This window comes from Balaenoptera physalus (genome assembly GCF_965194825.1).
Source record: "Balaenoptera physalus genome assembly, chromosome: 1".
NCBI lineage: Eukaryota > Metazoa > Chordata > Mammalia > Artiodactyla > Balaenopteridae > Balaenoptera > Balaenoptera physalus.
This window is the reverse complement of record NC_138882.1, coordinates 46,310,966-46,338,870: the sequence shown is the minus strand read 5'-3', so window position 1 is coordinate 46,338,870 and position 27,905 is coordinate 46,310,966. Positions and strand designations below refer to the sequence as shown.

General features: G+C 33.1%; 1 protein-coding gene and 1 pseudogene across 14 annotated transcripts in view; both read left to right on the top strand.

Moving 5' to 3' along the window:
- SWT1 (SWT1 RNA endoribonuclease homolog) overlaps positions 1–27,905 on the top strand; it is a 105,673-nt gene that overhangs the window by 17,443 nt on the left and 60,325 nt on the right. For 9 of the 13 annotated variants that reach the window (XR_014266780.1, XR_014266781.1, XR_014266782.1 and 6 more), the window contains 10 exons: positions 723–1,461; positions 5,032–5,085; positions 5,254–5,313; positions 6,560–6,689; positions 7,645–7,746; positions 8,154–8,342; positions 14,561–14,654; positions 21,163–21,308; positions 22,918–23,081; positions 24,461–24,599. Coding sequence is in view for 10 of the 13 variants with exons in the window: in XM_082472829.1 (XP_082328955.1) it covers positions 723–1,461; positions 5,032–5,085; positions 5,254–5,313; positions 6,560–6,689; positions 7,645–7,746; positions 8,154–8,342; positions 14,561–14,654; positions 21,163–21,308; positions 22,918–23,081; positions 24,461–24,599 (1,817 nt within the window). In the remaining 3 variants the exon portion in view is untranslated. The remainder of the gene's footprint in view (positions 1–722; positions 1,462–5,031; positions 5,086–5,253; positions 5,314–6,559; positions 6,690–7,644; positions 7,747–8,153; positions 8,343–14,560; positions 14,655–21,162; positions 21,309–22,917; positions 23,082–24,460; positions 24,600–27,905) is intronic. The other 4 variants (XM_082472825.1, XM_082472826.1, XM_082472831.1 and 1 more) reach the window with 3 other exon arrangements.
- Positions 1–27,905, top strand: part of LOC309666366 (reactive oxygen species modulator 1 pseudogene) — a 263,646-nt pseudogene that overhangs the window by 214,726 nt on the left and 21,015 nt on the right. The gene's annotated exons all lie outside the window — the stretch shown is intronic.

Here is a 27,905-nt window from a genome sequence, read left to right as displayed (position 1 = left end):
ACTTTTTTTTTTGAATTTTATTTTATTTATTTTTTTATACAGCAGGTTCTTATTAGTTACCCATTTTATATATATTAATGTATATATGTCAATCCCAATCTCCGAATTCATCCCACCACTACCCCTGCCCCGCCACTTTCCCTCCTTGGTGTCCATATGTTTGTTTAGAGTCTTAGTACTTTTTGATGAGCTTTTTATTTACTAAGGCTAATAAGCTGTCACATATGTAGTAAATACCATTTCCAAGCTCTTTTAATTTTATTATTTTTTAATATGCTAAAGTTTTAAAGTAAATAGTCATTTACGTTTACTGTTTTCCTTTGTGATTTTTCCCACTGCTATTACGTTTAGGAAGTTCTCTATTAAGAAATCAGATAAATATTCCCTTTTTCCCCTATGGTTTTTAAGTATTTAATATGAAGTAGAGCAGTTATGGAAATAATTATTTTGCACTTAAGTGTTTAATCTGTTTGAAATTATACCATCTGGTATTATATAAAGCTGTACGTTTGTGGTGTTTTTTTCCAAATAGCAAACCAGTTATTCCAATACTGTTTGTTGAGTAATCCTTTCCACTTCATTCTTAATGTAGCCGTTTCTTACTTTTTATGAAGTTCCTATCAGGCCAGTTCTTTCATTTCCTAACTAAAATGATACAGTGCAGTATTACATATTATCATGTACTATTGTAATGTAACCTAGTTTTCTGTGCTGCTTTACAGACTGAATGTAGAAACTGACACTCCAAGAAAGAGACCAAAACTTAGTTCTTCATCCCAAGGACTTGTTAAACTCCAAGAAACATCATACTCAAATGATAATCAAATTATTTCTCAGAGTCCTTCTTCAAATGGAACTAGAAAAGGTATAAGTAAATGTGTAGATTTTAAAGTTAAAGATATTAAATTGACAAATGTTAAGAGTGAGCTGGACCATGGAATTAAAAACTTTAGCAGTCCTAAGATTGCCAAAGATGTGAGACCTAAAGCTGAAGGCCAGGCAAGTGAAAAAAAATGGCCTCATTTACTTGCTCAGAGGGAGAAGATGAAGGAACTCAAGAAAGAAAGGTACAAAAAATTTAGAGACAGTTCTGAAAAATATGTTTTGGAGAAATGCAAGAGAATCCAATTTTCTCAGGATTATAAGTCCAACAAGATAATTAAGGAACCCCTCGAATCTAAAAGAAGAAAGATCAATTTCAAAATCCTAGGAGAATCCCGTGAAACCCTCCAGAAGCTTGTAGAAGAAAATGTCTTCAGTTTAGATTCTAACAAGTTAAAGACTAAGCAGGAGAAAAAAGAATGCCTGGAAGGCTCCCAGGTTTCGTTAAATTTGACAAGGCACAAAAGTGAACATTTATTTTCAGATTCCACGTATAAGCAGACTGTTCGTGAGTGGGAAGGAAAATATCATGAGCATCAAGGAAGTAATGATTCAAGTTCTAGTGAAATCCTAACCCAGGTAAGGTAGTGCAAAATGAATATAGTCTTTAGCAAAGAGTTTTAATATACTTAGGTTTGTGTTGTTTCTATTATAGATAATGATCATACAGAGCTGATTCTATTTAGTCAGGAAGATAATATTGATTCTTTTATTTTACCACGATAATTCCAACTTCCTTAGGAAGCTATCCTGGCAAGTATCAAGGATCCAAAATAGGAGGGAATGTGTAAAAATATAGAAAGAAGCCATTATAGATTGTTCTATCAGAATAGCACTGTGACAGTCTTAGGCTCTTCTCTAACTCCAGGAACTATAGAACATCCAGGGGTTATTATTCCAAATAGCTATTCGTATAACAAATTATTTTTTGAATGCCCTATATGCCAGGCACCACAATCACTGTCTTTGTTTTCAGAGACTCACTTAATATGAGGAGACACAGAAACAGACACCTAAGGTCTGATCAGTACTTATCACCTAATATGGGAATACACAGCAGGGGATTAACATGGCCTTGGTGCGCCATGGAGGGATTAATTCAGGAAGGTTTACTGGAGGGAATAACAAGTAAACTGAGAACTGAGGATTGAATAGGAGTTATTCAGGTGCAGACAAGGTGGAGTGAGATGGGAGAAGCAGGGATGTTCCAGGCAAAGGGAGCTATGTGTACAGAGATCCAGGCTAGAAGGCTTGGCATACCTTGTTTTGCTTCTAAATTATGTAATAAGTCAGCATTTTGTGGACTAATTTGAGAACCTAATTGCTACAGCCTTGTTTCTATGGCAAATAACATTATTTATTGATACCTTTAAGACAACTTTTAGAACTTTGGAACTTCAGAAGTTCTGAAATTTAGAGACTGCTTAAAAACAGGCGGTGGTGGAGCCTACCTACTTTAGGAATCAAGACTACAGAGTGTAGTATAAGATACTTCCTTTGAAAAATGGAGGGGTTGTAACTGGGGAGGCCAGAAGAGCTTGAGAGAGAGTACTCTTTGTTCACTGAACTTGAAGGACTCCAAAGAAGGAAAAAATTGAGTTTGTTCTTTTTATTGCTTTCTCAAAGGAAAGCTACAGTTTTCTTCTTGTGCTCTATAACCAGTTCTGTAGAGTAGCATGCAAGCAAGGAATCTGAATTTTCCAGTATGTTTAACAGACATCTTTGTATCATTGTTTGGTGTTCCCCTCGTGCTGTACATCTGAGGAACAGTATGAGAAATCCCTGCACTGCATCTTATAGGTTTTTTTGCTCTCTGTAGAATTACTACACAAACCAAAAGAGATGCATAGCATGAATATTAAGTTGTAGGGGAAGCAATTTTTGCATGATTACTTTTCAGTTGTTGGAATTAAAACTCTTTATATTCCTTTGATAGCAGTCTTATCTGACTCAAAGTCATGTAGACACAGGAGCAGCAAGTAAATATTGTTCTTATCTTGAATATATTATCGTTAGCATATTATTGACAGTAGCTAATCATCTTAATATTATATTTGTTGTTTTGTTTTCCTCATAAATTCCTCAGTAGATAATTATCTTCCTAAAATAATGAGTGTACCTTACAAAGAAATAACTGTATTTTCTGGATTTAGTAATCCTGTTATGCTTTCCTAGGAGAAAGTGACTTATTTTGTTTCTTAGGTTTTACAGTCCTTTGATACAGACCCTTCTCAGTTTGCACCCTCCCCTCACCATTGCTAACTAATGTTCTAGAGATTTGTGGTTTATAGGCCACTTTTATAAACGGTATCCCACTTAATTCTTATGAGTCTGTGGGGTAGAGATTCATCAGTTTATCAAACATTAATTAAAGATACCTATTATGTGTTAGGTTCTAGGGATTTAGAGATGAATAAGATGCTTTTTACCCTCAAGAAGTTCCCAGGGAGGTAGATTAGTAAACAAATACAATTGCAAATACAGTGAAGTAAATATTAGAGCCCTAGGAATTTGGCTGGTATTAGTATAAATTTGGGAGTGAGTTAAGGAAGGGCTTATTAAGGTGGGGATTCTTAAGCTTGGTATTGAAAAATGTGTAGAGCAAAGAATAGAAGTGTTGTCCTGTCAGGGGAGAGGATCAGTTGTGTAACGGCCCAGAGTTATGAAATTGCATGGCAAGACCCTACGTGGGCACTTAAGTTGTTCATTTTGACTTGAGTTGAGATGTGTAGAGAATCTATAGAAGAGGAAGTTGGAGAGGAAGCGAGGGTCCAGAAAATGGATTTCTTTGTCTCTCATGGGAAAGATTGTTTTTTATCTTGTAGATAGTACAGAGCCATTGAAATGTAATCAAGGAAGCAGTATAATCAGGTTTTTAGTTTGGAATCACTCTAGCAGATAAAACCATTTATACCATCATTATTGTTATTCCCTTTTGTCATCTCCAGGGAAGGCTTTATCCCGGTCCATGTATTTAATAAAGTATGGTAGGGGAAGGCAAACATTTAACACCCACTAAGACTTTCTTTTATAATAAGGAGGAGGTTTTCCAGGAAAACTGACACGAACTTTTCTGGATTTGGAGGTAACAGAAAATTTATTGAAATCACTGAAAGTGACCTGTGGTCAAAGAGAGTGAAGGGTAGTAGTAAAAGAATGAAAAGACTTCAAATGTCAGGAGTTGCAGGAAGTTCTATAATAATCTCTAGCTTGGTTGGCACTCCTTAGCTGAAAAGAACCTAAAGCTCTAGTGAGATTTAGTCAGGTGGAAAAGGCATTATAAAACCCAGGGTCATGGAATAGTAAAGCTATAATGGGCCTATGTGTGTGATGTACGTGGTGTTGTATCAGGTGAAGATTGATGTTGGGTAGTTTGGGTAGAAGCTGAATTCCCAATAAAGCAACATATGATACACTTGTTTAAAGAGGGTCTAATTTTTATACAGTGTCTTGTAAAATACAAGTTTGGTGAGTTTGGTGCTTGGAGAATTCTTAGAAGATGATTTGGTTCAGTAGTGGCTTTTGCTGAGTTTCTTGTCACCTGTATGTATGGTTGAGTAAGTCTCATCCACTCACCAAAAGTGCCAGTGAAAAATTGAGATTTTCAATCTTTGCTAGGAGACAAAAAATAAAACACCCATAAATGATAACATTTTTCAGCTTTTCCTCCCTCAGCCATATAATAATCTTCAAGTTCCCTTTGTTTTGTCATGTCACTTTTATAAATGGCTCATTTACTCCTGGATAAAAATTTCCCACCACCAAAGGCCAGCTCTTTTTACTTTTGCCATGGTTGTTCTGTTTCTTAGGGTGACATGTTTTATCCTAGAAAAGGAGTATTTTTAAGAATGTGTATATATAGATGAGTAAACCCTAAAGAATTTCTGCTATGTTTCATAACTTAATAGAATGAGGCTTTTCTATTCTAGGGGCAATTTTTCGTCTGGGGGCAGTTTTGCCTCTTAGGGGGGCATTTGGCAACTGACTTGATGGAGACATTTTTTTTTTCAGTTCATTGTTTTTCTTTTTATTGTGACTGTTTAAGTATGTACCCCCACACAACATAGTTTACTTGTATTTAAACTGAAGTATAAATCCTTTTCTCTTCAACTCCATTTACAATCAGATTTTATCTCTATTACTCCACAGAAATTGCTTGGGCAAAGGAATGGAGACATTTTTGGTTGTCAAGGTTGGGAGCGGGTAGGTATCTAGTGGGTAGAGGGAAGAGATACTTCTAAACATCCTACAACGCATAGGATAGCCCCCAAAACAAAGAATTACCTGATCCCAAATGTCAGTAGTGCCAAGGTTGAAAAACCTTACTCTAGGTATATGCTTCGTAACTAATAAAATTACTTTTCATTTCAGAGTTTTGAAGCACCATGTTCTTCAGTGTCACTTGAAAGTATTCAAGATACAGATCAAGAGGTTACTGATGTATTTATTTACTTTGAATATTTTTAATGAAATTAAGTCAAAGGGTTCCTATTTAAATAAAATATAATGAGTATAAAAACCTTGATAGTATGAAAATAACAGTGATGTCTCTGCTTAATTCAATATATAAGTTTTTATGAAGCCATGAAAAACTATTTGGAGAAGTATTTACATTTACTTTATCACCTTTTGGCCTTTTTTTCTAATAACCTCTAATCTGGTTTGAATAAAGAGCATGGAGCCTGTGGCCCACAAGTTACATGAATTTTAAATTAATGTTATGTTTTTTCATGCTTATGCCTTGGCTTGCCAAAATGCAGTATGATATTAACATGTTTTGCCTCATTTTTCTAATTAGCAACAAGATGAACATTTGTTCAATGAAAATGAGGGCACATACATATTGATTTTTTACCTGTTGCTTCATTTCTCAGCTAGAATCTCCTGGTTGAACCTCATAGAATTATTGCATACAATTTTATCTTCCCTGCTTCTAAATTAAAATTAGATTCATAGAACACTTTGTGTTTTTCTATTTAAAGGAGACTTTAAAACCATACTGATTGCTTTTTATTTGTGACAGTTATACTTTTATGTCTTTTGGGTCAGTGCCCCTTGATAGAAGAAAGATTTCTCACCTCTGCTCTAAAGTGAGATTATACTTTAATTTCTTTGCATCAGAATACATCAGGGAACTACTTCCCTGAAGTGAGAAGGGTATTAAGATCTGGATTTCAGTTTTTGATGGTTCATAAACAATCTTAGAAATCTTAGGAAAGGTGCTTGTCATCCAGATAAAAACATATTTGGCTCCTAAAATACTTCGAAGTGAGAATGGGAATGAGAATTAACTTATTTTGGAAGTCTGTTTTGTACTGGGCTCTGTGTGAGGTTCTTCACATTATTTCATTTAATCCTTACAAAAAATACTAAAAGGATACAGATATTTAATATTCCTATTGTGTAGGTAAACTGAGACCCATGGTTGTTAAATAATATGCTTGCCTGAGGTTGCAGAAATAATAAAGTAAGAAGAGAAGAGCTATATTAGAAACCTTGTGTATGTTTATAAATCTGTATTCTTTTATCATGTGGCTTTCATATATTTGTAAATTTTTTTCTTTCCGCAAACTATCTCATATTAAGTGAATTAATTAAGAATTAATTGCTTTCTTCTCTTATTAATCTGCAGAGAAAATAATTCAAAATATTTTACTGCGGGTCTTTTGCAATTTAGATGCAGATAGTAGAAGAGCTTCACGCTGCACGTATGGGAAAAAGTGTAGATTTACCTGTGGTTCCACCTTCTGGAGAGTTAACAAGTATGGAGATTGACTTGGTGGAAGATGATGTACATTCCTCTTCTGGTATATCCTATATACATATGACAGTTTTATGATCTCCTATGTTTTCTTAAGAATTAATGTGCCGACATTCAATTTTTATAATATTTAGAGGAAAAATGTTAAAATGTGCTTATTCGAAATAATAAAGTATATTTCTTTTAGCTATAGGAATCCGGTCTAAGATTTGTCTTATCATCATTTGCTTTATATATCTCACATTATTAGGCAGTTAGACATATTTTCTCTTTCTCCTTTTGCCAAGGGGCAGTAATCAGAGTTATGAGCTGTCTTTTATTTTTGCTCTTAATCATAACTTTTAACAATTTCAGCTTTGTAAAGCACTGATCAGAAATAATGCAAATTGCTCAAAGGTATTATATTCATGGATTTCTTATTTATATAGTAAAATTGTGATTATTCTCACTCCTTGGAGAAGATAATGATAGATACTACCCAAAATATGTTAGTATACTGTTTTGAATTGTATTTGTAAAAATAGTAATGCTATGTTACATTCACATTGCATTTTTCAATTTATTAAGTGTTTTCCTATGCATCAACTTATCTGTTCCTCACATGACCCTATGAAATAACAGTGCTAGTATTATCTTTTTTCTTTCTTTTACACATTTGTCTTTTCAGTTATATTTCAGAGTACATTAAAATTAGCTTATGATTCCTAAGTACTTAACTACCAGTGATCAAGTACAGGGTTTGGCAACATAGTTACTGCTGGTGCAAGTTAATTTATGATTTAAAAATCCACCCTTAAGCAATATACAATATTCTACTGGTAGATAATTAAACACTGATTACTGTTCTTTCTCTTAAGAATTGGAGTAAATGCATTTTTGTTTTTATTGTCTAAAGTACTGCCTTAAGAATGCTATCAAAGTTCTATGATATCAAAATTGTAGTTATTATACAAGTGTGTTATCAAATGTCATGAAATCCTCACTTTGCTCTTTTTCTCTAGCAAATACTGCTTCAGACAAAAAGCTTTTAATTGTTGTTGACACAAATATACTGATGAATCATCTCAAATTTGTTAGAATTTTGAAGACAACAGAAATCCAAGGTATTTATAAAACACATTTACCGATTCTGATTTTCTTATCTGAGTTGATACTTTATATTAACAGTGATGTGGGTTTCCCCCGCCCCCCCACAAACTTATTTCCATTTGGATATGCTATTAAGTATGTGTGTGTTTATATATATGAAGTATAATCAACTTAAGTTTAAAAAAAGAAAACAGAGCCTTTACAGGTTAACCTAGCTTCTAAACTTACTCTTCTTTGATTTCCAGTAGTATTTATTTTTGTAACATTCTCTTGACATTTATATCTGATTTTAGTTCCTATTTTTATGTATTATCTCTTCATTTAGATTGTGAATTTCTTTAAAACTTTTAATTCTCCTATAGCAGTTTGATTTAGTAGCTCAATACATATTTGTTGACTTCTAAGAAATCTTATTTTTTAGGCTTTGACAGGCTTGTGTTAATAATTCCCTGGGTTGTTGTGCAAGAGCTGGATCGTATGAAGGCAGGAAAATTACTGAAACGTGCCAAGCACAAAGCTATACCTGCAGTTCATTTCATCAATGACAGTCTCAAAAATCAAGATAGAAAGCTATGGGGTCAATCAATACAACTTGCATCTCAAAAACTTTGTAAGTATTGTTCTCTCAGGCTGCTTCCTGATTAAGATTTGTTTGGATGCTGACTCATTAATGAAGGGAAATGGTGCAGAACTTTAAAAAAAATTAACAGTATTACAGTGTGAAATGGCAGGGCATAGTGATGCTTTGGCATATTCTGTTAGGCTTGGTTTGGAGGCCTTTGATTTTTATTTTTCTGCTTCTCCTAGACCTTCTTAGGTTATGTCCATATTTCACAGAGAGCGACTGTATAGTTCTGTATGCATAGTTGTCTATATTACAGTACTTTGGATTCTTTTTTTAAAATACCATGTTGAGTGATGAGGCCAGTAAGTGATCTATGTTTCTAATCATTACTGCATGCAGTTAATATAATGCAGAGGCAGGCACTGTTTACCTCTGGTTTGTCAGAACCTGTAATAAGGAGGTATTTTTATTATAGAGGTCTATAGATTTTCTCCTGATTTTTTTTCCATATTAGTTTTGTTTTTTTTAGTCATTTAAAAATCTTAGAACCTAAGTATGTTCTTCATGTTTTTATTTTATTTTTTATTTTTTTATTATTTTTTAACATCTTTATTGGAGTATAATTGCTTTACAATGGTGTGCTAGTTTCTGCTTTCTAACAAAGTGAATCAGCTATACATATGCATATATCCCCATATCTCCTCCCACTTGCGTCTCCCTCCCACCCTCCCTATCCCACCCATTGTTCTTCATGTTTTATATAACTATTTGGAAAAAGATCTGTGTGTAAAGCAACACTGTTGCCTCTGCAGAGTTTATACATACATTTAGAGGATATATTTCATTCTTTAAAAATTTGTTTCTTTCCAACTCAGAAATATTTGTATATGTAGATTTATATTATTTTAAATATGGATTTATGTTGTCTACTGTATCCATATTCACCATAGGATATGAAAGAATTCATCTTTAGATGAATCTAATCATGAAATTAACCCTGAGAAGGCTTTTGGCATAGCTGTTTAGTCTTAAATCTTTGAAGAAAAAGGGCCTCTCCCATTAATTCCTTTATTTATTCCCTTTACAAATATTTATTAGCTCTTAGTATATTCCAAATACAATGCTTATGCATTTTGAGTAGGAACATCGTGTGCTGTTTAAGAGCTTTTAAAGGAAACCACTAAAAAAAAATCACTTATTAGAGTTAAGAAAATATTAAAAATATTAGAATTAAAAACACATTATATTAAATTGAACACCTTAGATGGTCTTTTTTTTTTTTTTTTACTTTCCGTTATGAAAACTTTCAAATGCAGTAGAAAAATATAATATAATATAATATAATATAATATAATATAATATAATATAATGAATCCCTATGTACCTCTCACTCATTTTCAGTGATTCTCAACATTTTGTCATTCTTGTTTGTTCTCTCATTTCTTTTTCCCCTTCTCCCCCAACTCCTGGAACGCCTGTAGTACTTTGGTGTGTGTTGCTAACAGATAGGACTTTTTAAAACAACAGCCACGCAGTTAACAAAACCCCTGATCTAAACCATCATTTCAGTAAAGCCCCAATCCTTAAGAAGAGGTGGGAATTTTTTTTTACTCTTAACCTTTTATTGTTTTTCTTTGTTAGTTGATACAAATTGTGTTTTATTATATAATTGTATAGATGATGATAATAGTTATCAACACTTACATGGCCATTACTCTCCAGACCCTTTTCTAAGTGCTTTACAGCTAATATCTCATTCAAACCTTATAGTACTTGTGGAAGATAAATTCTTATTAGATCCATTTTATTGATGAGGAAATTGAGACATAGAGATGTTAAGAACTTGTCCTAAATGGAATATCTATCCCTTCAATAGATTGACTTTGAGACTTATTTTAGAAGAGCTAATTTTAGAATAGATGTTTTGGCCACATTTATTATTTATAGATGCTTGTTATGTTTCTTTTGATTTTTCCATTTTTATGTGCTTTTTCGATACTTTGACTTCTTCAGTCTATGCTTTTTGGGTTATTAAGGAGGATAAATCATAGTAGTGGTCTCAAACTTCTGTGCTGCTTCAATTTCTGGGTCTTCCTTGAAATCCATATTTCACTTTAAAGCTTAAATTGGTATTATTTGATCTTTGTTTTGTTAAATTGCACTTTTAGTTATAAGGTTGTAGATAGATTATTTGTGTAATTGTCTGTCAGATAAATCCTTTATGTGTTTCATTGTTATCTATCAAACTGATTATTTAAAACATTCTTTATATAAAATCTAATGTACTCAATACATTTATTCTGTTGATAGTGATTTTATGATATCCTTTAGAAATATCCTTAGTCATTCTTATCATAATAAAATTATATTTTGTATTCTAATGGTAAATTGAAATTCTTATGAAAAAACTTAATTCAGGATTATTGAGTGAAATTAAAGTACTTGCTTGGAGAAAAGCAAGAACAAAACAGTCTTTACACTTTACATCTGTCGAGCACATTTGCCACTAACTCTAATAATTGCTTATCTTGCTGTATTATTTTCTTTTATGTAATCACAGTATTATAACAATGTATTTTTTTAGACAAGCATTTTCCATTAAAAAAAAGAAAAATGCCACAAATTGAATGCAGATAGTCCATGTTAAAATAGCCTTAGTTGACCATAATTTTAGTGTTGTCCTTACTCTTTTCAAAATTGTGTTTATTTGATGTAGTATGAATTATGGTGAGAAGAGACTAGGATTTGAAATGTGATTGACCTGGGTTTATAAGCTGACCTAGGGAAAGTTAAAGGTGAGGAAACTGAGTAAATGAAATGGGGGGAAATGACCTCCCCCTGAAAAAAATGGTTGTGAAGATTGGTTGAGGTAATATATTACTTAATGATTTATGGTCTGGAATAGGCGATAATTCTTTTGTGTCCTTTTACATGGGAAGGTTATACAGATTGATTAGAAAAACTAGAAATCCCTTTCCCCTAAATGGACATAGATTATTAATAGGTAATTCACAAAAGAAGAAGTACAACTAGTCAGTCCTTTGTTCAAGGCAATATTTTCCTGTCTGTTTGCTGTTTTTAATATTGTTAATTTCTTATGTATAAAGTTTTAGTTTATATCTTTCACTTTTTCCTTCCTTGTTTTCTTTTATTGTTTCTATGTTTAGAAAGCTACTCCTTCCCAGCACTTGATAGGGACACAGTGCTCAGTGCACTGGGAATATGAATTAGTAACTTTTCAGGAGAGCAATTTATTAGTGTGTATTAAGAAGCCAAAAGAGATGGTTCTCTTTCTAGAAATGATTTTAAAGAAATAATCAGAGATGCTCACAGTGATTTATATAAATAATGTTCATCACAGCATGATTTATGCAGCAAAAAAATTGGAAACAATCTGTCTAACAATTGGAGAAGTTATGTATAATGATGTAGCCATATGAGAGAATATTGTATTTTGAAAAATGTTAATGACGTGTGATATTAAAATAAGATTTAAAAGAATATAAAGTGCAATCCCAAATTTCTTAGATTAAGTTAGACAGAGAAAGACAAATATCATATGACATCACTTATATATGGAATCTATAAAAAATTAATACAAAAAACCACTTAGAAATTTGTCTCAGTTCTGAAGGCTAGAAGTCTAAAATCAGTGTGTCAGCAGGGTTGTTTCCTTCTGAGGGCTTTGAGAGAAAGATCTGTTCCAAACTGCTCTTCTTGTCTTATAGATGGCCATCTTCTCCCTGTGTCTCTTCACATAGTCTTCTCTCTGTGCACGTCTGTCTCCAAATTTCCCCCTTTTTTTTTTTTTTAAATTTATTTATTTATTTATTTTTGGCTGTGTTGGGTCTTCGTTTCTGTGCGAGGGCTTTCTCTAGTTGTGGCGAGCAGGGGCCACTCTTCATCGCGGTGCACGGGCCTCTCACTGTCGCGGCCTCTCTTGTTGTGGAGCACAGGCTCCAGATGCGCAGGCTCAGTAATTGTGGCTCACGGGCCTAGTTGCTCCGCGGCATGTGGGATCTTCCCAGACCTGGGCTCGAACCTGTGTGCCCTGCATTGGCAGGCGGACTCTCAACCACTGCGCCACCAGGGAAGCCCTTCCCCTTTTTAATAAGAATACAAAGTCCTATTGGATTAGGGCTGACACTAATAGACTCACTTTAACTTGCAAAAAGAATAAAAAACAAAAATAGGATTTAAAAGAATATGAAGTACAATCCCAAATTTCTTAGATTATGCATATATACTTATAGATGGTGGATATTGGTAATACTGAGCTGATGGAATTATGAGTTATTTTAGTTTTCTTAATATTTGCTGAATTTTCCAGATTTTCTATAATTATTTTATTTTTATAATTAGGTAAAAATAATTAAAAGCAAAAATAAAGTTATCTGACACCTCCCACGTGAGACGTTTGTTCCATCATTTTTATATTTTCTTTTATTATATTTTTGTTGAATCATTTATCTGCCAAATATTTGTACCAGACACTTCTAAGTGTTGAAGCTGCAGCAGTGAATGAGACATACAAGGCCTGCTGTTGAGAAGCTTTAGTTCTATTAAATGTTAAAAATCATATTAACTATAATTCATACAGAATTTATTTTGGTGTTGAATGTGAGTAGAGGTCGTTGCTGTTGAAGTGCCATTTAAGCTGAGTCTTAAGTAATAGATATATGCTACTTAAGGAACACATGATATAAGCATATATTGGGCAAGTGTTTCATATGAATTTTCTCATTTAATCATCCTGTTAAGCAGTTTGTCCATTATTACATGTCCAGTATGTGGGAAAGCAGGGATTCAAACCCAGATCAGTCTGTTTTCAGAGTCTGTTTTGTTCACTTTTGAATAGTACCTGAGCAGGTGCTCAAAAATATTTGTTGATAAAATATTTCATGAATATTCTTGTAGTTTTAGGTATATCTTCCAGGCCCATGTGTCCTAGAAAAAATGACAGAACAGGTAATCTTGAACTTTGATACCTTTAGAGCATGTACTGTTGCCTTTAAACACCCTTTTTTGGGTCAAATTGAATTACTAAAGTTAACCAGGGATTTTGAGCTGCCCATTTTGCATTATTGTGGTATTTACTCTGTGAGCTAAAAGAAGGAAAATTGGCTGCTATAATATATGTCTGTCTGTCTGGCTGGTTGTCTGATTAAAGAACTGAATCACTTCTTCCTAAGGCTCATGCTGTGAGATCAGTTGAGTTCTGTCTAGATTTCACCATGAGATTGTGAGACTCCAAAGAGCTTGTCTTTTGAATGTCCAATTACCTAGCATAGGCACCTGGTGCAAATTAGACCCTATATAAATATTTATTGAATGCATGAATGAATTTTCTAATTTGAAAGTTTAGAGGACTAAGTAACTGTAGGCTGAAAGTTGAGGGGAAAAAAGGTTATAATCTGGGAACAAAGTTGAGGCTCATTGTTCAGTACATCTTGAATTTCAGTGTGTAAGAGAGTTGTCAAGGGCTTAAATCAATCTTTGGGTCCAGGCTCCAAAGATTCTTATCCAGAAATGGGTCTGGGTAAGTACCCCAGGGAGTTCTGAGGCAGGTAGTGTAAGGACTTATAAGAAATGCTGTCTTTGGTCCTATTCCTACACATTACATTATTTTCACAAAAAAAACAAACTTACTACATGCTTTAGGGCTTGAGAATGCTAGAGGACACTCTGTCAGCCACATATTAGCATTTGTTAGAAATTACTTTTTGTATTCTCTGCCTAGCGCCTGTGTTGCCTTCTCCTGTACATCTCTCTCTAAATGTTATTGCTTAGAGTTTAAGAAAAAGCAGACACATGAAAGTGGTTCTGTTGCTGGCAGAACAGTTGCTTATAATTTTACAGACCTCTTTTAAGTTGCTAACTTTAAGCATGATGTAATCATATAATTTACTTATGTTAAGTCACTAAGTGACTGAACTGAGACTAGATTTGTAGCTTTTGGTTTCTAATATGGCATTTAACCTACTGATCAGATTTTTTCCGTTGGGTTTATTAATAGGCATATCCTATTCCATTTTACTGATAGTAGCAAACTAATCAATTTATTAAACCCACAACTATATGCTGCCTGAATTCTAGATCCAGAATTTTCAAGGCATTGTTTTTGTTGTGTCTTATCTTCCTCTTCTTATTTAAAAAGTTTTCTTTCTTTTAGATGATTTGATTTGTAAATATGGCCTAGATTATTCATACAGTTCCCAGATTTTTAGTGTGCTTATTGATTGTTGCTTTTACTAAATTTGCAGATGGATTGAGCGATGAGAACAATGATGATCGTGTATTAAAATGCTGTCTTCAGTACCAAGAATTATTCCCTTGTTCTCTTGTTATTTTGTGCACGTGAGTTTCATGATCATTTTACTTTTTTAAAAAAAATAGCGACTTATATTAAAGAATTTTTAAAAATCATACTGTGTCCCCCATACCAAGATGAAAAACATACATACTTTTCTAAATCTGCCAGTAAGTATATTCAGTTATATCTCACATTCTTATGATGTGCAAGCTATAGAAGAATGAGATTTGAATCTCATGGTTTCATTTCAACTTAAGTTATATGATATTTAGAAAACTTTTGAAAAAGCAGGGAAAGTCAATTTAACATCCCAAAAAAATAGAAATAAAAATCTGACATTTTTGGTCATGAGGCAGGCAGTAGAGTTAATTAACTAATTAATTAATTTGTGGAGAAGGGCTAAGTTATGTTGCAGTTATATCCTTGATGCCTGTGATAGAGTTAGAGTTGGAATTTTGGATCTACCACTTAATCAGCTTTGTGACATTGGAAAGTTGCTTAATGTTTCCTCATGTGTAAAATATAGGGAGGATAATAATACCTGTCTTTATAAGGTTATTGTGAGTATTTAGTCAGAAAAAATATATAAATGACTTAGAAGAGAGCCTAGCACATAAAATTATCTCAATAAGAGTTTTTTCCTCCTTCTCCCTTCCTCATTCCATTCCTCCATTCCCAACTAATGTATTCATAACTTAGTTCTAAGGTAAAAGTATCATAATGTTAAGCAAAATTGTATTCATCATGTATGAGAAAAGGCTTTAAAGGAACTGATAAGAGCAATTTTAATTTGCAGTTTTAGTCTGAATTGTATTCACTGAAAAATGGACTTTTTACAGTTTCATGATCATGCCTAAGTTCTCTGAAATGGAGTGATTATAGAAATGAATAGCCATAAGATTTTTCTTGTAAGGGGGCTTGGTCAATTATCATTTTAGCTGTGTTCAAAGATAATGTTATTTTTTTATATTAAAGGAAATATTAGAGATTTCTATCTCTAGTTTCAAATTAGTTTTTAATCTAGGACATAATATATCATGTTGGAGTTTGTTGAAGGCTGAAATAGAATTAGTAATATGTTAATCATTTTGAATTTGAGATAAACTAAAATTGAGAGATAATTTTTATATAATTGTTATTTTTTTAGTTCAACTTAGAATGAAAATTAAATTCGTGAGATTTTATCAGTTCTCCATTATTTCTGCAGTCACTGTTTTGGAATTAAAAGATGTAACAGTTTTTAGTGAAATGAAAATTTGTAGTCAGACTACTTTTAACTGATATCATCAGGCGAGCCTGTTTTTTATTTTTATTTTTTCCTATAAATTGTGATAATCATACTGTGTTAAGTCACACATACTTAATGTGAGGATACATTTATATTACTTAAATGGATGATGATTATAATAATTAATATTAATAACGGTGATTAGGAGAACCCTTCTATAAACACTATATACTATACCTCATTCTAAGTGCTTTACTCACATTTACAATCCTAAATATGGGCCAGCAACCCCCAGTTAATATCTCCAGTCCACATCTCTCTTCTAAAGTCTCGACTAGTATATTCATCTACTTATTTGATATCTCTGTTTGGATGTCTCATAGACATCTGGAACCTACCGTCTCCAAAAATGAACTCCCGATCTTTCCTTCTAAACTGTTCTCCATCTGAATAAGAAGTGCCATCTTCCACCCATTTGCTAAAGCCAGAAACCTAGGAGTCATTTTTGATTCCTGCCTTTCCTTCGTAATCTATATCCAGTTAAATAGCAGGTCTTGTATGGTCTTCTTTTCTTTGTCTACTCTGCCACCATCCGATGTCAAGTGATGTTATTTTTCCTGTCCCTTTTCTGCTCTAAGACCCATTATGCTCTCTACTTCAATACTTACTTTCCATTTGTTTTTCAAAAAGTAATAATGGTATTTTTAATTTTTAAAAAGTTTCGTTATGAAGAATTTCAACAACTTTCAAAGTGATGAAGAGTTAATAAACTCCTAAATACTCAGTTACAACAATTATCAAGATTCTACCATTCTTCTATTATCTGTATTTCCATCTACTCCCTGTCCCCCTATGTGATTATTTTTATACAGTTCTTTATATTTTAAGGGAAAATGTATAATATTAAAATGCCCAAATCTTAACTATACAGTGTTGACAGTGGATACCCTGGTGTAGCCCACATCCCTCTTGATACATAGAATATTTCCATTACCCCAGAAAATACTCTCATGCCCCTTTTGTGCTCTTTTCCTGGTTTCTTAAGGCGGACGCTTAGATCATTTTTTGAGACTGCTGTCAATTTCCCTTTAAGCACTGCTTTAGCTGCATTCCACAAATTTTGATATGTTGTGTTTTTATTTTCATTCAATTTAATACATTTTATAATTTTCAGGAATTCCCTGGCAGGCCAGTGGTTAGGACTTAATGCTTTCACTGCCGGGGCCCAGGTTTGGATTCGTTCTCTGGTCGGGGAACTAAGATCCTGGAGCCATGTGGCGTGGCCAAAAAAAAAAAAAAAAAATTATAATTTTCCTTATAATTTCCTTTTTGACCCATAAGTTATTTAGATATTTGTTGCAATTAATTCCAAATATTTTCAAATTTTCCAGTTATCTTTTGTTATTGATTTGCTCTTTAATTCTGTCATGACTTGAGAACATAATTTATATGATTTCTATTCTTTTAAATTTGTTAAACTTTGTTTTATGGCCAAGAATAAGGTCTAACTTGGTGAATATTTTATGTGCACTTAAGAAGAATGTATTCTGCTCTTGTGGGTAGAGTATTCCATAAATTTTAAATAGGTCAATTTTGTTGATAGTGTTGTTCATGTCTTCTGTAACCTTACTAATTATCTGTCTACTTGTTCTATGATTACTGAGAGAGGAGTATTGAAATTCCCTACGGTAATTGTGGATTTGTTTACTTCTCCTTTCTGTTCTCTTTGTTTTATTTCATGTATTATGAAGCTCTTTAGTCAGAGGCATACACATTTAGGATTGTCTTCTTGGTGAATTGACACCTTTCTCATTATACAATGTCTCACTTTGTTACTGATAATATTCCTGGTTCTGAAGTTTCCTTTGTTTAGTATTAATATTACTACCCCAGTTTTGTTTGCTTAATATTTATATTGTATATCTTTTTCACCCATTTACTTTTAACCTATCTGTGTCTTTATATTAAAGTAAGTATTTTGTGGATAGCATGTAGTTGGTACTTTTCTTTTTTTCCATTCTGACAATTTCTGTCTTTTTAATTGATGAGTTTCTACTATTCACAGTTAATTGGTTGGATCAGAATCTACCATTTTGCTAATTATTTTCTATTTGTTCAGCTATTCTTTTCTTCCTTTTCCTTTTTTTTTTTTTTGCTTGGATTAATTGTGGTGCCATTTTATCTCCATTATTGACTTTATACCTTTTTGAAAAAACTTTTTAATGGTTACTTCAGTGTTTATAATATACAGCTTTACTTGATCATAGTCTACCTTTAAATAATACTATATTGCTTCATGTGTATTGTAAGGATTTTAATATGCTTCGAATTTCTCCCCCTGTCCGTTTTTGCTATCATTGTCATATATATATTTTACTTTTACAGAAACTATAAACACAATACTTTGCTAATATTTTTGCTTCAGCCATTTACCCTCTAAAGCAATTAAAAATAAAGTGAATATTTTAATCTTGCATTCCATTTTTAACACTCTTCATTTCTTTTTTTGGATCCAGGTTTCTGCCTGGTGTCAGATTTCTGGTCATATTCATTTTGCCCAAACAACTTTCTTTGACATGTTAAAATCTGTTGGCAGTGAATTTTCTGGTTTTGTTTGTCTGATAGTGTATTTATGTATTTATTTTTGAAAGATATTTTTACTGGATGTACAATTCTGGGTTGATTTTTTTTTTTTTTCTTTTTCTTCTGGTATTTTAAAGATGTCACTGCATTTTCTTCTAGCTTGTTTGGTTTCTGATGAGAAGTCTGCTGTAAATGTTATCTTTTACCTCTGTGTGTAATGTGTCTTTTTTTTCCATCTCATTGCTTTCAAGACTTTGTCTTTTGTTTTTTTAGCAGTTTGTTTTAGCAGTCTTTAGCAGTTATGGCCAGTTGTTTGTGGTAGAGGAGAGGAAATTATCCTGCTTGATAGTCTCTGAGCTTCTTGGATCTATGGTTTGGGTGTTCATTTTTAGTTTTGGAAAATTCTCAGCCAAATATTTCTTCTGCCCCATTCCTTCTTTTCTCCTTCTGCTATTACAGAATTACATTGTAGTAGTAGTCATCCATGATGACTCCAGTGAGCCCTGCCTCTTAGTATTTTTTGTTTGTTTGTTGGTTTGTTTTCTTTTTTTTTTTTTTGGCTGCGCTGCATTGTGAGATCTTACTTTGTTCCCTGACCAGGGATGGAACCCAGGCCCCCTACAGCGGAAGTGCAGAGTCCTAACCACTGGACTTCCAGGGAATTCCCTGTGCCTCTTAGTATTAATGCCCTTGTGTAGTCCTTTCCTACATTGTACCAGGATTGGTTGTCTGTGTGACAGATAGCATGCATCAGAAGCGATGGTATGTCACTTCTTAGATTAGGTTATAAAAGCCTGGGAATTCCTTCTTGGGCACTCTTTTGTTTCTTCCATCTCTCTTGGGTCACTTGTTGTGGGGAAGCAAGCTCCATGCAGTGAGGAGCCCTGTGGAGAGGCCCACATGCTGAGAAACTGAAGCCTCCAGACAAAAACCAACGAAGGGCTACTCCCTGCCAATAGCCACATGAATGAGCAGCAATTAAATCTTGAGATGACTGCAACCCCAGGCAATAGCACACTTCACCTTTGTGAGAGACCTGTGAGCCAGAACCATTCAGTCAAGCTACTCTCAGATCCCTGAGTCTTAGAAGCTGTGTGAGATAATAAATGTTTTTTCAAGCTGCTAAATTTTGGGGATTAATTGTTACACAGCAGTAGACAACTAATACATGCATATATATTGGACCATTTGATATTGTCCAACAGCTGTTACGTATTTTTTTAACCTTTTATTCTCTTTTTGTTTCAGTTTGGATAATTTCTTTTGACCTGTCTTAATGTATGTTGTTTCTTTCCTCACTTGTGTTGAGTCTATTGAGGAGCCTGCTGAAGGCATTCTTCATTTCCATCTGGTTTTACATGCTATTCACCTTTTTCATTAGAGCCTCTAACAGATTAATCAAAATTATTTAAAATTTCCTATCAGATAGCTTCAACATCTGTGTCGTGTCTGAGTCTGGTTCTGTTGATTGCTTTGTCTTTTGGCAGTATGTTGCTTTTTTTTCTGGGCAGAATTTATATGCAGATTTTAGGACTCACCTTCTCTGTGGTTTCCTCCCTTCTTCAGGTTCCCCCTTAACTTTCTATACGCTCTGGCCAGTCCTGAACATTGCCTTCTGACGTTTCAAGCCATAAAGGCTGTGGCTTTCTGTTGTAAGGCATTGATGAATTGGGGAATACCCTCAAGCAAAAAGATAGAAAACTGTAGCTCTTACCAGTGCAGCATCTGCTTCTTGAATGTAGATTCCCCTCCACCTTCTGCCTACATTTGATTGCCTTCTAGTGCCTTCAAATAGGGTTTTTTTTTGGTTGTCTTTTTTTGTTGCTTTTGGCCCAGATTTTCTAATTCTTGTTGTGGGAGGGTTAGTCTGACCAAGCTACTCTTCCGTTAACAAAAGCTGGAAGCCTACTAGTTGCAAGAACAACAGTTTGGTAAACACAGATCTGATCATGCCATTTCCCCGTTGAAGCCCTTAAATCTCTTTCCATTTATTAACGTTCTTGCCTTTCTCTGTAGCCGCATAAACTGGTTCATGCACGATGCTCTAATCATACTGGCTCTTTCAGCAAATAGCAAATTCACATCATTTGTCTTATGCTCATCCTAAGTAAATTTATAATTGCTTACCCTGTGTAAATTATTTATCTTATTATGGTTCTATATGTTTATTTATCTTGGGATGATCATATTCTTGTGTTCAAATCCATCTCCCACTTACCAGGTATAACTTTGGACAAGTTACTTAACCTTTTTATACCTCGGTTTCTTTCTTTTTTTTTTTTTGTGGCCATGCTGCACGGCTTGTGGGATCTAGGTTCCCCGACCAGGCATTGAACCCAGGCCCTCAGCAGTGAGAGCGTGGAGTCCTAACCACTGGGCCCCCCAGGGACTTCCCATACACCTCAGTTTCTTATGTGTGAAATGGGGATAAAAATTAGTACCACTCCTCCCTAAGAGGTTTGTTGTGAGAAATAAATGGATTGATATATACATAAAGTGCTTAGAACAGTGCCTGGTACCTGGGAAACATTCAATATATAATAATAATAATTATTCTCAAAAGCTCAGATGATTTGATTCTAGTGTATATTTATTTATCTTCTATATTAAAAAAATTGTTATCGTTTGTTAATATATATGCTGAGAATCACCAACCTCTGAATAGATTCCATGTGTTTTTAGTTGCCATGTGATTTATCTTATAAAAAATAAAATATTTTTTCTTCCTAACCCAACCTTAGGGATGATAGAAATTTAAGAAACAAAGGCCTAATAAGTGGTGTGAAGTCACTCAGTAAAGAAGAATTGAGTGCAGAATTATTAAACTTATCTCTGAACACAGTTGTATGTCATCAGCCTTGTATATCTAAACAACAATTGAAAGCAGGTAGTATTCTTACTACAAATAATTAGAAATATATCTTATTTTATGTACTAAGAATATTGATAACAGTTGGAATTAATAGTAAATTTTTATTTTGTACATTGAAAGTAACATTGTTTGGAGTATTTTCTGGCACAAATGGTAGAGATGAATGAATATTATAATGGTAATCCAAGAGAAAATATAACATTGCCTTCTACATATACTTTTACAAATTAATTTGAATTTTTGTCTGTACACTCACATACATTTTTATATACTTATAATCACTGTGTGCATCCTATTTTTTACCTCAGAGTATACCTTTTAAATTAATAGTAGCTACAGGAAATATTCATTTGAGGTAGAGAGAAATTTTTAGTTTATTTTAAAAATTAGTTCCATATTCATAACTTTCTATTAATACAGTAAAAACTCAGTAATAGAGAAACTTGAAGGACTCTAGTAATAATATTTTTAAAAATTTGAACAAATATTTAAGAAAGCTAAAGGCAATACTGCTGTTTTATCTCTTTTTTTCCACCAGAATAATCTGTTCTATGGCTTGATATTTGTTGAAATATATTAAATCTTACAGAATTTATAAATGCATCCCTCCATTTCCCTCTGTGGGAAAAATAATTATTGAAGTCTCTAAAAGCATATGTATATGCTTCATGTATTCATGTATCACATGCTACTTATTTGACCTTTTTGGTAATAAAATTTCTTTTGTCATAATATTCAAAATGGCATTTAGAGGGAGTAACAGAATATTCTAGTTTATGGTTTTTCAAGGGAAACATGCGTTTGGTTTGCCCATTATATTACTGTCATTTTAAATCCTTGGTTTGTATTTGTAGAGATAAGCCCCTTAATACATTGAATTTTGCCATAAAGAAATTGCAGTTGTTTGCAGGTGTCAAAGTAGTAATTATATTGAAATAATATCAATTAAAATAATCAAAACTTATTTTAGAAGGGGAAGGCATAAAGGTGGTTAAGTCAGAGCTTTCAGTCTTTTCAAAGCAATTTATTGATGTGAGTTGCGATTGGAAGAATATATTATCTTTGGAAGAAAACACATTTTGATCCATAGTTCTTGGTTTTCTATTATAAATAGATGCAAAGCATTATTTTAATTTTTACTTTTTTTGAAAATAGTAAAATTTAAATTTTGGTTAAAATATCACACACATTTCTCAAATTTCTATTTTAGTAAAAACATTTCGTCTCCTTTTGTCAAAAGATAAAGCTTTTGCTAATGTGATATATTTATGTTGAGTCTAAAACAACTGTACTAGAAATAAATGTTTCTAAATACTGTTTTATTTTTATTTTTAAAATTATTTATTTATTTATTTATTTTTGGCCGTGCCGCACGGCTTGCGGGAGTTCCTCAACCACAGATTGAACCCGGGCCACGGCAAGTGAAAGCCTGGAATACTAACCACTAGGCCACCAGGGAACTCCCATGAATACTGTTTTAAAAATAAAGTATTCATTTGTTTTTTAGGATCGAATACTAATTATATCCATTAAATGTTTATTATTTATGGCCAAATACTAATTATATATGTAAAGTATTTACTATTAGTGTCCTAAATAAAGCCTGTAACTCTTTGTTTTAAAGAAGCAACACCTTTAGAGAAGAGCTGTGAGGAGGAATCTACAAACTCTGGACTATGCGTTCTACTTGAAAGCATTGTATCTGATCTCAAAAAATCTCTTGGAACAGCTTTATCTTCAATATTAGAAACAGAAATGAAAATTGCTTTTGGAAACCTTTGGATGGAGGTGATTATTTCAACTCTTAGTTGAAAATTTCCTTTTTATTGCTAAAGATTTATTACCTTATTTTAAGAAATATTACTTATATAAGATGTGTAAGCTTTATTGTAATAATCTACATCACATTATATTTTTTTCTTGAAGTTTTTGGAATAACTCTTTGAAAGCTAAGTGTTGGGCATTTCCTAAAGTTTAGGACTATATTTTATCATTCATTTTTCTTGAATTTTATTTTATTTTTATAGAGCAGGTTCTTATTAGTTATCTATTTTATACATACTAGTGTATACATGTCAATCCCAATCTCCCAATTCACACCACCACCATCACCCCCACCCCCCCTCTTCCCCCCTTGGTGTCCATCCGTTTGTTCTCTACATCTTATCATTCATTTTTTTCAGTGAGCAAATATTTATTGTGTGTCTACAGTGTATCAGACACATTGCCTCCATGGAGCTTAAATTGAATTCAGAAAACCTCTCATTTTAAGTTTATTTGAGTCAAAATGTCTAGTATAGGGAATTACCTTAGCAATATGTTTTCAGAAAGAGAAGTTAAATGTTGGCTTATGTCATGTAAATATGAGAATCAGAGTATAAATTTGATATTAGTAAAATATTTTGAATTTTCTTTAGATTCACATCTTTTCTGCAATCAGTTAAACACCACATTTGGCAATAGTGGCCTTTTTAGTTTAATGTTTGTTTGCTATTCACATTTATCATTAGGAGAAACTTTGTTTCCCATCAATTGTATCTCTTCCCAATATTCAGTGAGATTCTAATATTTGCCAATGTGGCTTGATTATATTATCAAGTGTTGAACCAAGATGATGAAGAATGATCAGATTCTTCTAGGAAGGTTGACGTAAATTAGATTTCATAATAGAGTCTAGGAAAGTCATTGCATATGAACGATTCAAAAAAGGGTGTGCTGACATCTTGTAGTACTAAATGATCAATCTTGTTTGTAAACATGTCTTTACAAGAGTGTAGCAAGTGTCAATTATAGTTGACAATTTTTTTCTATATAGATTTTTTTCTCTAGTTTTATGAAATAGATTGATTTCCTCATAGAAGTGACCATGTTGAAAAGTAGATCGACAACTTTTGCTGATTAGAACTTTGCTTCTTCTGATTAGAACTGTGTTTTCTTTTTGCACACATAGTTTCTGAAGCTATAAGGATTAATACTAATATGAATTTTACAAAAGCAATTTGCAGTGGAATTAGCATTTTAAGATTGTGATTGGCGTTTAATAAAACATCTTTTAGTTTAAAAAGAATTCAACTATGTTTTACCTGGAAATATATGTAGGAATTCCTAAATAGGTACTTTTAAATAATAGGAATAATAAATAAATCAATGATGCTGTTTTTTTCTAGGTGCTGTACTTGAAACCACCATGGACTCTAATACATTTATTACAGTGCTTTAGAAAACATTGGTTGGCTGTATTTGGATTAGTTATGGAAAAGAACTTGCTTTTAACTGTTGAGAGCCTATATGAAAATCTCTCTAAAGGTCTGAGTCTTTTATCTTGTCTTTGGAAGTGTTGTATTAAAGTCAGACTAATAGATATACTCCATGGAATGTGAAGATGAATTAATAAGAGATTTGTCAATTAGTTCTTAACCGTTTATACTTCTAATTTCTTAAGGAAATTTATGGCAGCTGGATGAATGGATGCAGTTCCTAGAGCTTGTAACTGTTAATTGTATCATTGTTGATGTTCCTGGATATTGTGAATATATAATTTTTAATAATGTTTGAAAACTTTTTAAAGTTTATTTAGGTATGCCAATAGAATTATGTGGATTTTTTTTCATTTCTCATCGTGTTTAACACTCAAACTTTGACTACATTTCATGTACTAATTTAAAAAATAGTTTATCAAGGTTTCTATTTAAAATACATGGATAAGGAATAGGAAACCTTTGGCTTTGGTGCCTAGTGAATTTTAGAACCAAGATGAGACTAAAATCAACCACTTAGTTGGTAGTTTCTAAACTATGTTGCACAGAACCTTCTTGAAGTGCCTCTGGAGTTGCCACAGATTGGAGGTGGAAAGGTTGATGGGGAGCCTGATAATAGCAGGCCCTCAACCCCAACTTTAGCCATTCAGCTTTCTTTTGTTTGTTTATATATAGAGATTCCATGTATGATTTAAAAAAATAGTTTTTCTGCTAAGAAGCAAAAGATGTGAAAAGCACTGGTCTAATGTTATTAAAGTCTGTGTTTTATTGATATGATTAAGGAAACAAGACTTGAGAGGGTAAGTGATTTGTCCAAAGTGAACAACTAGATTTGTCTTGCTATACCTTTAAAAAGCTAAGTATAGGACTTCCCTGGTGGCACAGTGGTTAAGAATCCGCCTGCCAATGCAGGGGACATGGGTTCGAGCCCTGGTCCAGGAAGATCCCACATGCCACGGAGCAACTAAGCCCGTGTGCCACAACTACTGAGCCTGTGCTCTAGAGCCTGGGAGCCACAACTACTGAGTCCACGTGCCACAACTACTGAAGCCCGCAGGCCTAGAGCCCGTGCTCCGCAACAAGAGAAGCCACCGCAATGAGAAGCCCGCGCACCGCAACCAAGAGTAGCCCCCCCTCGCTGCAACTAGAGGAAGCCTGCGCACAGCAACGAAGACCCAACGCAGCCAAAAATCAATCAATCAATAAATAAATTTAAAAAAAAAAAAAAAAAAAGCTAAGTATAACCATTGTTAGGATGTTCAGTTGGTTCTTGACTTTTCTTAAACTTCTAACATGAAGTGATCTATTCTGTTTATTATTTTATGTATTAGTTATATCCTGTCTATTTTAAAAAAATAACTGAGTATATGTGAGCCTTTACATGACCACCTGAGTACAGAAGGTTTTAAGTTAGGCTTTAAGGTACAAGCGCCAGGTAATGAAGAATAAGAAAGATAGTTTTACTATAAAACATGTGAAAACAATTGAACACACTTGAACACAGATTTTGACACTAAGCTTCCTGGAAACTAAGATAAAACAAAAACATTCTATGGAGGGGTATGCCAGTTCTGTCTCTCCCCTCAAGTATAAACTCTTTGAAAATGTTTTATATCTTTAAGAACTTCCCCAGGGAATTTAAAGTACCTAGTCAATACCTTATGACTTATATATGGAATAAGTCATAAGGTGTACAATCAATACCTTATGACTTATATATGAATATCTATTTTTAAAAGCTACTGATTTTTTAAAAAAAGACACACTTTCCAGGCATTGATCTTTAACTATGGAAAATATTTATTGGGGTATTATTATATAAGGAATATATATATATATATATATATATGGAATGACATACTGGACATGTCTCCAAAGCAGTTTTACAAGATAAATAGAAACATTGTCCATATCTTTTACTAGGGGCATAATTTAGTTGATTCTATCAAAAGAGAAAGTCCATAAATCATCTTGAACAAGATTTTCAAAAATGGGATCTTGAACAAGATTTTCAAAAATGGGGTCTTGAACAAGATTTTCAAAAATGGGATATGTAGTTGCCATCTTCCATTTGTCCGTTTTTCCAGGGCTGGGCACTGTTTTGCTCTTACACACAGCTTAGAGATAGTAGTCAGCAGCTCTATTTCTTTCTAGTAACAAGAAAACTGAAGAGACGGTGACTGCTCCTTTTGCCAAAAACTCATTTTGAGGATTATTGTGTGCATAATTTATTGATCCTCGATCTAGAAGAATCTGATGCCTAATATTTACTGACTTGTGAAGAACACATAATAGAATTATAAAAATACCTTCTGCTCTAAAATAATTTTGAATTAGAAAAAATCACAGTTTATGATTTTGTTTACAATCTTTTAATAGTATCCTCAGCTGTTGAATTATACATGTGTTTAACTACAGTATACCAAGCATGTATCTTTAGATCAATTCGTAGAAAATTGTGTAGAAGATGAGTAGTAGCTTTTTCTGACTTTGTAGTCCCTATTAACTTTAACCTAAATAATTATTCATCTTATATAAGCATTAAATTATTTCAACTATATGGATTTTATGTTGTGTCTAGGTATGGAATTGATCATTGTTATTATACTTTTGCCCATAATCTTAGTAAAGAATTCTTGTAAGACAGAAATCAAATGATTAATTCAAGGATGTAAGCCCTACCAAACATAGCCTACACTGGAGAAGCACCCTTAAGAGAAGTTGTGCCCAATTTCTTCTGAGGAGGAGATTTACCTACATTCTGTCTTCTGTAGCATCTCTCATCTCTTCTTTTCCCACAGGAATTTAAACTAGTCATTGATTTGAAAAATAACTAGAAGTGTTTTGTAAGGAGATATACTGGTTGTTTGCTTGATAAAAGGGAAGCCAGAAGCTTGGCTATAACCATCACATTAGATTAGAATTTCTGAATTTGTGTAATTAATTACGAAAATCTATTTTTTATTTTCACTTACCCTTTCAGTATTTCACAAGCAAATACTTGTTGTGTAAATTATACAGAGAAACTCTTTATTTTTTTTAACTCATAGTGCCAGTGAAAAACCATTCCAGTGTTTCAGAATATAACAGAATCTCTGAAGCTGTGAGCATTAAAAGAAAACAAAACAAACACATTGTAGCATGGTTATTTTAATTGCCTTCGAAATCTGTTATGTAGTATTCTGTCTTAATAATAGAAATATTTTTTTCTGTTCTGAATTTTGGTGACATTAGAAAGTTATTCAACTTCATTGTTCATAACTTTTTGAATCTGAAATTATTGTCACCACCTCTCCCAGTTGGTTTGAGAATTTAATGTAGGCGATTTTAGTTCCTTGAGAGAAAATTGTTATAT